The sequence below is a fragment of the Rhincodon typus genome, chromosome 20 (assembly GCF_021869965.1).
Source record: "Rhincodon typus isolate 14 chromosome 20, sRhiTyp1.1, whole genome shotgun sequence".
Lineage (NCBI taxonomy): Eukaryota > Metazoa > Chordata > Chondrichthyes > Orectolobiformes > Rhincodontidae > Rhincodon > Rhincodon typus.
In genome coordinates, this window is record NC_063351.1 from 30,271,717 (window position 1) to 30,283,993 (window position 12,277).

The window sequence follows — 12,277 nt, forward strand, 5'->3', positions numbered from 1 at the left end:
AGATTGTAATAGGTGGCTGATTGGCAACCAGTGTTCAAAAGGGAGTTGAATAACCTTTTAGAGAAGCTTAAAGTCATTACACACACAAAGAAGGTGCTAAGCTGGTGATGGATCTCTTGGCCATGGTAATCTCTAAGAACTATTTTTTGATCACCTTCAGAGATCCTTTATTGAATTAACTCAAAGCATTTAAAAGAGTCCCTTCTGAATAAGATATTCCTGATGGATGAGCAGGTGTTTAACTATCTGTCTTTGTCATTTGTACCAACTTACACTCAGAATGTTTCTTTTGTTCTTGTATTGCAGATGCGTTGGTTGGTGCTTTAATTGGCACTATTTTTGCCTACCTAGCCTACAGACAACACTATCCATCACTGAATCATACCGAATGTCACAAGCCACATGTCTGCCTCATGGTTCAGGTATCAGCTCAACAGGAAGAAGTCTCCACTCCAGACAAAGCTGCCAACCTGGCTTTAGAGGGTTTAACTGAAGGCCCTGTATGACTGCTACATTTCTAACATGGACAATTATCCCTTCTAACATTCCACATGGAGCAAAGCAAAATCTATTGCAAGAAACAAATGTAAAAATCCATTCTATAATCTCTGTCATGTATTTTTGTCCTTCGTGTGTCCATTTGAAAATAAACTTTGAAAGTAAAATAGGTTGCTACAAAACTGACATGCATGTATGTCATCTGAGATAAGAAATCCATTTTCAAAAGGTTATCAGATATTAAACAATGGCAAAGTGCACTAAATGCATAGCAAATCAGAAAAATGGTTTTGAATGAAAAGTAATTACGGTGCGAGATTGATGGAGCAGAATGCTTTTTACACAATATTGAAAAGAAAATGCTTTAATTAAATCTAATTACAATATGGACTGTATGAAGAGATTGTGTATAAAGAGTTGATTAAAATGTAATTAAAATCTTTGATGGATACAGTGAAATTAATACTGTGAAATTATTATAGAAAGTTGCGTTGGGAATATGATTGCAAATGACAGGAAGTGAGCTACAAGTACTAGTCTGAATAAATGTATTGAAATTTCATTTTTCTAGGCTGGGGTTATGTGGTATTATTCATTAAACCTGAAATTGTACAAAAATGTGTTTTTTGCATAGATTGTTCATCTGTTCCTTGATCGAAGCTTTAATAATGTTCTGTCTTTAATTTTAAACTTGGTTTAAATATTTTTATGGCTTTCTGTTTCATCTGATTGTCCTGCCCAACCTGATGGATGTATTGCTTACCATTTTACCTTTGCAAACAACATGCAAATGTTGTGAATTACTTTTTATTCTCTATTTAACTATTTAGATTTCAACTCCATGATCAGCCTTCAATTTTTAGACAGGAAACATGTGATGGTGGGGGGTAAATTTGATAAACCTCAAAAGTGGGCACAGGGATCGTGGTGGGTGATTAATCTACTTCCCACTCATTGCAACATAGGCAGAACGTTAGCTCTGCACTGCCTGTTCATTTGAATGATCTCTGTTTCCAACCAGCTGTAAGTGGACACATCAGCAGGGCACCGATATTAAAGCCAGCCTACCAAACTCTTCAAGGGAAGATGTACTGTGCCTGGAGCAGAGGCTTGGAGTTGTGGTTTAAAGGCAATCCAACAAGGGAAAGGGTGAGGAATAGCACAACAGGGGAGAGAAGATTTTCAGGAATCCCATGGGAGGCCATGGTGGAGGAACTAGAAAGGAACAAAGATGTCACGTACCTGCAGAAGGGGAAGAGCCCCTCCAGACACATACACAAAAAGCAGGTCGCTGTAGAAGTTGATGTCAGGAGTCAAATGCTGAAAACCTGAATGCAATGCTACAAGAAGTAGAATGACCTCAACCGATAGGTCAAGGTGAGTGAATGCTTTTTCAAAAATCACATTCCACTATATGCAATGTTATCCTCTGCCACTGCTCGATGCACCACACCCCCTTCAGCCTACTACCAACAATCTATACCAATCAGAGATCATACCTGAATTCATAACCTTACTCCACACTCACGGACTTAGCACTGCTGCAACCTCACACCCAAATCTCACAGCTTGCACACAACTATTCAACCATGGCAACCACATCAGCCAAATTATATGACACTCACTGACTACTTTCCTCTTTCTTGCAGGACAAAGTTGTTGGGTGAGTAACCTGCACCACTTCATTATGAGATAGGCTACACCATTACTTACCATAGGGTCGGATTGGTGCCACCATCGTCTTTTACAGCAGGGATCTACAGGGCCAGCTTAGTCAAATGTGGCAGAGGATAACCATGGGTTGTCTAATGAGGAAAGGCTCCTGTCTGAAACAAGATGTGGGTTATTGCATGTTAGCCAATAGCTACAAGTTACACCAATACAATAGTCATTGTTACAGAGACTACAAGGAGGACACAGATGGTTTCACTCTTTACAGACACTAAGCTATGTCCAACCAAGTCTGTATGACATTACAGTGAATGATGCTAGGGCACTCCTCAGTATGAACACTTAACCCCTTATAAAATGAAGGTAATGCATAATGAAAGTGGGAACCAACTGGAGGGGATCCAAGGCACCTGCATGTTCTGATCCAGTGGAGGGGATAGTGCTGGCCATTTTTGGGACAGCCATTGCTGAGACCATGTCTTGCAGGAAGGAGCTAAAAACATCAAAGATTATGATCTTCTCAGACTTAACCCTCCTTCTCAAATCACAATTCCTCTCATCCCGCAATCTCTTCTGATTGGTAAGGCACAAATAGTTAGACACACACACCTCTTTATTTTCCCTTCCATCCCCACTACCACCTTACCCTCATGCCTTTCTGCTTTCAGATACCCAGTATGTCAGTGGAGGGACTCCAAGATGACGACAATGAAGACACAGTAATGTTACTTGGTCTTATCACAGCTACCACTTAGTCACACTGATGTAACTCAGAGGATGGGTTAGAGGCAAGATCTAAATGACACCAGTCTGACAGGGCAACAGCTCACCAGATGGCAAGATCACACACTGAAAACCTCACTGCGGTAGCCTACAGGAAAGAAAATGACCTGTATACACAATGAAACGCTCAGTGCATGGGAGACCTGCCGAGAGGCTGCCGATACTGTCAAACAGCATACAGGAGTTCAGCACCAATCTGCCAAGGAGTTTTGCACCTCATTTGCAGAATGGACATGGTAGTCAATTCCATTCACACATTTGTAGATTTTACAACAATCACAATGCCTGTTGGCCAATATCTCAGCTTCCATTGCATTCAGCCAATATCTGAGCACTGTAGGGAAAGCTGACAGGAAGATCATGCAAGTTCAGCCTGTTTGGTGTCATGGCTGGGGATTACAGTAATTCATTGTGTCTATATTGACTACTCGAAGGGACAGATCAACTGGTATGACTCTCGCCTTCTTGACGTATCCCTGCATTTTCTTCCTTTCAAGATAACAATTCCCTCCTGAATCTCTCAGTTGAACCTACCTCCACCATACTTTCAGGCAGGGTATTCTAGATCCTATCCACTCACTATCTGAAATTGCCTTTCCTCATGATGGCATTGACTTTTTGGCCAATGACATTAAGACTATGCACCTTCAATCCTTCCAATAATTGGAACAGATTTTCCCTGTCTACTCTGTCTGACCAACTCATGATTTTGAACACTTCTATCAGATGTTCTCTCAACTGCGTCTGATCCAGTAGAACAGTACCAACTTCTTCAATCTAACCACATAACTAAAGCTCTCATCCCTGGAACAATTCTCACGAGTCTCTCTATTCATATCATTCGTCAAGTGCAGTGCCCAGAACTCAACATAATAATCAATTTGAGGCAAAACCATTTAAAAACTTCAACATAACTTTCTTGCTTTTGTTCTCTTTGGTCCTCTTAATAAAGTGCAGATAGAATATGTTATTAATTCCTCTCTCACCTGGGACAGCACGGTGGCTCAGTGGTTAGCACTGTTACCTCACAGCGCCAGGGACCGCGATTGATTCAACCCTCTGGCGACTGTCTGTGCGGAGGTTGCACATTCTCCCCGTGTCTGCGTAGGTTTCCTCTGGGTGCTCCAGTTTCCTCCCACAGTCTAAAGGTGTGCCGGTTCAGTGGATTGACCATGCTAAATTGCCCCTTAGTGTCCAGGAATGTGTAGGTTAGGTGGATTAGCCATGGGAAAGGCAGGATTACAGGGATGGGGTAGGGGAATGTGTCTGGGTGGCATGCTCTTCAGAGTCCCAGTGTGGATTCAATGGGCCAAACAGCCTGCTTCCACAGTGTAGGGATTCTGTCCTGCTATCTTCAATTGTTCCTGCAGATATACATACAGGTCCCTCTTAACCTGCACACCCTTTAGAATTGTATGCTTTATTTTATATTGTTTTTCTATATTAGTTCTACCAAAATGAATTAGTTCTCTACAGCAAATCGTGTCTGCACTTGTCTGCCATTTCTCCAGCCTGTCAAAGCCTTTCTTAACCTCCTCACAGTTCACAAGATTCCCAATGTTTCATATTCTTTGCAAATTTTGATAAGATGATCTGAACAGCAAGATTTAGTTAATTGATGCATTTCAGGAACGGCAGATCGTCAAGTCTGAAAGATAACCATTTACCACTCTTAGTTTCTTGTTACTCAGCCAATTTTACACCATGCTACGGCAACATATCCAATTATCATCTTTGTATATTACCCCCACTCATGTACTGTCAGTACTTACCAAGTGTATATTTACCAGTTAGTACCTGCCTTCATAAATGCATGCATACTGTTGTTTGCAGTCTGTGTCGTTACAAAGAAGGTATCAAAAGGCCAAGCCAAATTACATTAAGTCATTCCCTACAAATGAGAAATTGCTACATGCTATCTCACCCTTTCGTTCAGATTTAAATGTCTTTCAAAAGGAGAATGCCATGCAAGTTCAACTTCTTGACTTTCTAATATTCGATCAGATTCATAGAAAAGGGGGAGCTTTCAAAGCAAACTCGTCAAACTTAATAAAAAAATTAAAGTAAGTGTTGTGTCATTTGCTTACATCACTGAAATGATGCAGTGTGGATTAACTGTTTCAAGCATTGACTTTTTTCTTAAATTTGCATGCTCATAAATTGATAAAATGATTTTCCCTCTTTATTGCCTGATGTCTAACTTTGCTCAGTTTGTTCAAATCATATGCCTTTTATAAGAACAAGTACACAATGTAAGCATCATTATCCTTATCAATCCCTCACTATTGCCTCATCAAAAACCACCAGCAATTTAGTTAAATATGATTTTCCTTTAGCAAATGTGTTAATTAATCAACATTTTCTCACTTGATGCGTAAGTTTGTCTTGAATTATAATTTCTAGAAGTTTCTCACCACTGAGGTTAAACTAACCAGCCTGTTCTTGCCTCGACTGAGCAAAGGTGTGATTGCATTTCTCCTGTCCTCTGGCACTAGCCCTGAGTTCAGCTCTGAGGGGTTAAGGGGATTACATTGGATGCCACATTGAAAGTATGTGGAACAGGAACATCATGACAACTACCAGGACACCACACTCAGGCTTGATAACAATGGTGCCATTTTGGAGTCAGCACTTTAGGCAGTGCCCTATACGAACCTTACACTACTCAGCATACATATGGCAACGTATGTTCTGATCCTGTGCAATTTAAGTGGAGTTTTATCTATTCACGGTTTAGTTGCTGGGTGATTTCTTTTAGCTGTTGGCAAGCTTCCTCAAGCTTTTGGTTCTTTCTACAGTTGTTGCATGTTGCAAAGAAGTGATGCAGCAGGAACCGAAGGGGAACCCAGGTGCTTGCAGCCATGTGCAAATCCACAGATATCACTGGCAGCTCTGAGAGTGCATGGAGCACCCACAAAACAGTTATCAATTTCACTATTTAACTGTTTCACTTGAACCGTCTCCATAATTTCCAGAAAACTTTCCAATTTCTCTGACTAATTGCAGAGGAGATTCATCTGGATGTTGCCTGGGCATAGATAGGGAGTAACTTTTGGAGAGGGTTCAGTAACAACCGGCACAGCTTTAAGATAAAAAGCAGGGGGTTAGAGGCGATTTGAGGAAAAAATGTTTCACCTAGAGGGTGGTGGGTATATGGAATTCACAGTCTAAAAGAATGGTTAAGGTAGGGACCACCAAGTCATTTAAGAGGTATTTAGCTAAGTGCTAGAAATGTCATAGCATACAAGACTATGGGAAAAGTGCTGGAAAAGTGGAATTAAAATAGATACAACGTAAACCGAGTGGAATATAAAATGGCCAGAGGGCAATCCAGATGGATAGTAAACAGGGGACTGTAAAGTGTAACCTGGTTAGAATGTGAATGAGATGGATTGCAACTGATCTGATAAAGAGTGACCAGACTCAAAACACTAACTCTGCTTTCTTCACACAGATGCTGCCAGACCTGCTGAGTTTCTCCAGCAATTTCTGTTTCTGTTTTAGATCTCCAGCATCTGCAATTCTTTGTTTTATATAAAGAGTAAACAAGGTGGGTTGTAAACCAGATGGCACATAATCCAGTCAGACCAGGTAGAGAGTAAAATTCTTCCAATTTGATACAGACCTGGGTTGAGACCTGTGACGTCCTTAGACTCTGTATCTAGTGCCATCTCAGTAATAGCTACCCAACTGATTTTTAAGCGCAAACTATTTCTTCACAAGAGAACATTCATTCATCTGCACAAGCGGTTGTATATCATACAATTAAATAATGTAGGCACTTTCTCTGAAAGAATGTAGCAATTGAAATAATTAAGTGACAACAGTCATCACTATAATGACTGCCAGCAATAACTTGACACATAATCTTGACCAAATCTACAGTGGTAGATCTACTCAGTAAAGTTGAATCTGGCTATATTGCTGGGTAGATCTCTTTGATGGTTCCACCACTAAACTATCTAATCTAATAAACAATCCAACTGAGATATGTAATTAGACTTTTTAATTCAATTTCTCCAGCAACTTAAAAGGTGAATCAAAAGAGATATAAAAGATATTTTTGAAAAGTTACTGCAGATATTCAAACCATTAGTGAGAATTTATCTGGAGTAGTGAGTTCAGGTTTAGTTGTCCCAATATCAGTTTTGTAGAATGCCCAATGATGCTGCTGAAAAATGACATGAGGGTTGGCAAGATGATAAGGCACTAAGTAAACCTCAGTTACTGCAGAAAAACTATACCAAATTGGAGTTTGAAGGGATTTATTAGGGTAAATGGAGGGCTAAACTCTCCAGGAAGATAATACAAAACAAAGAGATGATTTGAAACGAGCTTGACAAAAGCTGACGCTGGAAAAACACAAAGTGTTATGTGGCTAGGGAACAGGCTCTGCCAGACAGCCATTGAGATGACATCATTTGAAATGACTTAACTGGGAAGAGTATGCCGATAATTGTGTGCCACTGTTCCCCAAGCAATCACAAAATGTATAAAATTCCAGTTAGACTACCAAAACGTCCAATCTGCCTGACAGACTGTCAGTGTTCACTCCAATTTCGTTTCTTCTCCACAACAGCAACTGCCAGAACTAGCTGCTAATGCTGTGATCCACATCAGCACGCTAGTCACTGTGCACTGAACATTGGAGAGGTTCTGGGTGTGTGTGCGTGTGCATGTGCAGCTGCACAGCATAGAGGGAACGTTGTTCAATGCTATTCTGGAGAAAAACAATTTACAACAGGTTTCATCAATAACAGGAAGTAATTATTTATTGTAGTTCACTTTACCTTAATAAATGGCAGAGAAAAGAAAGGGTTACTAATATACTTAAAATAAACCCTTTAAAAGTTCTAAATACACAATATTCATTTTTGAGTAAGACAGACAAAAAAAAAGTTTGAGACAGAAATTATAGGTGGATACAATATAGTCAGGAAACAAAATTCTGAAGTTTTAAAGTACAGATCTCATGAAGGGGTTAAATTGTCTCTCACAGTTCCTTTGACATTAGCAATGGTGACATGCTGTTGTCTGTAAGTCAGTAGTTGTTTTTCACTTAGATGATTAATCTGCTGGACCTGGGTATTTCTTGTTGGTATTCCATGTTCTAAGCTTTTGCTTATTTTTAAACTCACATTAGAAGTGTGCCATCTCTGGAGTCCTTGGACTGTTTTGCTAATTTATAGCAAACTGCAGCTTCAGAGGACTGTTGTCAAGCAGTTGAGGGGGTTGGTTATCTCAATCAGCTGGACAGCTGGCTTGTGATGGAGAGTGACACCAATAGCACAGGTTCAATTCCCACACCGGCTGTCACCATGAAGGTCCTGCTTTCTCAATCTCTCCTGTCACCTGGTGACCCTCAGGTTAAACTCCCCCCCACCTCACCTGTCTGTCAATGAGACAGCAGTCCTCTGGGAGGATGGCTATTTTTACCCTTTTCCTTAAAACAAAAACTCCTGGTGCTGCTCAGTCCCCAAGTTTCCCTCTTACTGCTTTAAAAAGCAATAATGCCTTGCACAGCTAACAATGTGCACCACTTGATTGCTTTTCCAATTTGCAAAGCTCTCCTGAGATTTCAGCTTCATAGCAATGTCTGACTTCTATTCCAGTCTATAGTTGAGAAAGAGAAAGCTATCTGGTCACTGACGCATTGAAATATCTGAAAAAGGGAATAGGAAAGGAGGGTAACAAGGATTATGGAAAAAAGACAGCAAACCGAGACTGAAAAAAAAAAACTGCTTCGACTAACCAAATGATGCAATAGCATCAATGGATCAAATGACGCACTCCTGTTCCTGTGAGAAACTATGATAGTTTGGCTGAATCATAATTAAGTGATAGAAACCACTGCACTTAGAATGGCATTTACTTCTTTAAAAAAGTATTACTGGTTCCATGAAAGTAAAAGACCTTTTGAGTTCCAACCTTCTTCCCCATTCCAATTTTGTGCAGCCTTCTTACAAGGATATTTTCCTAAACTTCATTCCTGGGATGACATTGCCCATCCCTAATTTCCCTTCAAAAGGTGCTGGTGAGCCACGTTGACTACACAGGATATTGCTAAGGCCACTTTTGGAGTAGTGTATATAGTTTGTGTTGTCCTGCTATAGGAAGAACATTATTAAATTGGACAGCATGCAGAAAAAATTTAGCAGGATGTTACCAGAACTAGAGGGTTTGAGTTATAAGGAGTGGCTGGATAGGCTGGGGCATTTTTCACTGGAGCATAGGAGGCTGAGGGGTGACCTTAAAGAAGTTTAAAAAATCACAAGGGACATTGATTAGGTGAATAGCCAAGGTCTTTTCCCTAGGGTAGGGGAGTTCAGAACTACAGGGCATATTTTAAGATGAGAGGGGAAAGACTTAAAAGGGGCCTGAGGGGCAACATTTTCACACAGAGGCTGGTGCATAAATGGAATGAACTGCCAGAGGGAGTGGGAGAGGCAGGTTCAGGTACAACATTTAAAAGACATTTGGCCAGATAAGTGAATAGGAAAGGTTTAGAGGGGTAAGGGCCAAACACAGGCAAATAGGACTAGTTTAGTTTAGTTTGTGAAACCTGGTCAGCATGTACAAGTTGGATTGAAGGGTCTGTTTCCGTGCTGTATGACTCTATGGCTCTATGCCATAGCAGTTTGAGTATAGCTGAATGGTTTGTGAGGCAATTTCAGAGGATATTTAAGTGTCAATCACATTACTGCAATCAAATACAGGCCAGACTGGGTAAGGATGATAAGATGTCTTCCCTAAATGACTTTAGCGGACCAGATGTTTTTCCAACAATCTGGTTGCTATGTGATCAATGCTAGTGAAACTAGCACTTCATTCCAGATTTACTAGATGAACTGAATACTAACTCCCTGGTTGACATGGTGAGATATGCCCAGCGCTCTGCATGAATAGTCCAGTAACATTATCACTGTGCTATTGTGCCCACCATCTGCTTGGCAGTATACTTCCCATGATCGTGATTTGTGCTAGGAATAGGGTTTGTAATATGCCGGTTTATCATACAGCCTTTAGATAAAAAGCAACTGAAGTATTCAGCATTTATGTTCGCCACCACGTTTATCAAAATAAATTGGAACTAAGGTGACACAACAGAAAACACATTCAGAACCATAAAGGAAGTTGAAAAGGCTTTACAGTTTTCCCAGTCTGAATACGTTTACTTCTGGATGTATAGCACATGATGTTATATTATGGTGAGTTATTGAGATTAGCTCTTCAGATAAATCACACAGCATTCTAAACATTCCTGCTTTAAAACTTGACAAATGTAGAGATTATGCATTTTTAGTAACTAGAGGGGAGAAGGTTCTGAGGGAGATAATCCCACCTTCCTGCTCATTCATCAGCAACTGGCTTGGAAGCACATTTATTTAATGATACTTGAATCGTTGATACATTTCAAATTTAGTCAAGGTCATTGCTCATTTATACGGACGTACATATATCACTTGAACAAGCCTGCAAATCCTGATCCACAATCCATTCACAGAACATGCACCATCCCATTGCATGTTTTAAGAAACAAAACCTTGCTGAAAAGGACCTCCCTCTACCATTGTATCTCCACTTTTGACAGCAGCAACCAGATCAGCAGCAGGAGGTTAGGTTGCACTTAGCAACACGACTGGGAGAGGTTTGATACATTTGAATGAGGTTGACAACCGCAAAATGTAACATTGAACCAAGGATAGCAACAGTGCCCTATAAGGACTGTAGCTAGTCCACATGCAGTAAATGAGTATTCCTATTGTTATGCAAACAATACATCCTTCAAGCCATTTATCATCCTGACTTGGAAATATAGCCTTTCCTTCAGTGTTATTGGATCAAGATACTGGGGAACTCTTTTCCTAACAGCACATGGACTGCAGCAGTTTAAAAAGGCAGCTCACCACCACCCTCTGAAGGGGAACCAGGGACAGGCAATAAATGCTGGTCTGCCAGTGGCACCCACGTTCCAGGAGCAAATAAAATAAATCTTTTATTCCTTGTTTGTATGCAACAAGGAGTGGTCCAGCCAGTCATGCCCACATCTCATGAATGAATTTAAAAACATCAATGAAAGATCGAGCGGGTTGGTCCTGCATTCACTGCAGTTTAGAAGAACTAAAAATTAAGAAGATTTTGAGAGAGTAGGTACTGATTGGTTCCCCTATCATAAACACTGGTCATTATAAGACAAGTGTCACTTTTAATTCAAGGTAAAATAGGGTAGAATGGAGAAGGTGAGGTAATATGCTACAATGTCCACATGGGGCAAGCCTATGTGTCTTTATACCTGCCTAGAAACAAGCCCATGTAACCTGCTTATTATGGAAACAAAATTATTATGGAAACCATAAATTATTTTAGGGTGCAAGTTTTAACGCACCAACGGAAAAATTGGAAATGTGCAATGTTCCCTCTAAGCTACGCGACAGTGCAGCCACTGGAAAACTGCCCATGTCAGGCACATACTGATGGACAGTCTCTGTTTCCAGAAGCCACTCCTGCGCACCCTCCATGCAGCGGCAAAATCAATTCCTGAGAATGATGGAAACAGGAGTAGGTCATTCAGTCCTCAAGCCTTCTCCACCATTCAATAAGATCATGGGTTCATCAGATTTTTCCCCTATAATCCTCAATTCCCTTGTCAATCAAAACCCTATCCAACTCAGCCTTTAATAAAACCAATGTTCCAGCCGCCACTGATTTCTAGGAGAAAAATGCATCCTTAAAAATGTCATAAAAAAGATGTCACCCTACCTTAAATGGCAAATTCCGCATTTTTAAACCGCATCCCCTAGCTCTAGACTCCACCACAAGGAGAAACATCCTCTCAGCTTCCACCCTGTCGAAATTTCTTGGTACCTTGCATGTTACAATAAGATCACCTCTCTCTCAATGTTCTAGTACCAAAATGAGCAGACTGTCTTGAGGAAAGGCTAGTCAGGCTAGGTTCAATGTCCACAGGGGTTACTAAAATAATTTTTTTGGCTCGTCAGGACTTGCTGTCCCTCAACCTTGCTTCTCCAGTTACTTCCACTTGTAGGAGGCTCAGGGCAACTGGACCACACTTACAACGTCTCTGACTTATTGGTTAAGAGCCACAGCTCGTAGCAGCTGAGGAGAGGTAATAAAGAGGCTTTCTTCAAGTTTGAAGTCATCCTTGCTGTAGTTTGGAAGACAGCTCCTTCCCTTTCCAAAAGTCCGATGGTCTCTATACAAACATTAATGCCTGAAGGCTGCTCAGCTACCTGGGAGCCTATCACATAGTTGTTGAGGGGCAGCTAGCCTTTGTCAACAATCAGTCACCATTCCACAGACCAAT

At 40.7% G+C, this 12,277-nt stretch overlaps 1 protein-coding gene across 4 annotated transcripts in view; it reads left to right on the forward strand.

The window, feature by feature from the left end:
• Window positions 1-1,017, forward strand: part of plpp4 (phospholipid phosphatase 4) — a 211,934-nt gene extending 210,917 nt beyond the window's left edge. For 3 of the 4 annotated variants that reach the window (XM_048609022.1, XM_048609024.1, XM_020520378.2), the window contains one exon: window positions 307-1,017. In XM_048609022.1, coding sequence (XP_048464979.1) covers window positions 307-506 — 200 coding nt within the window. In that variant the 3' untranslated portion in view covers window positions 507-1,017. The remainder of the gene's footprint in view (window positions 1-306) is intronic. The other variant, XM_048609023.1, reaches the window with a different exon arrangement.
• Window positions 1,018-12,277: the final 11,260 nt, after the last annotated feature.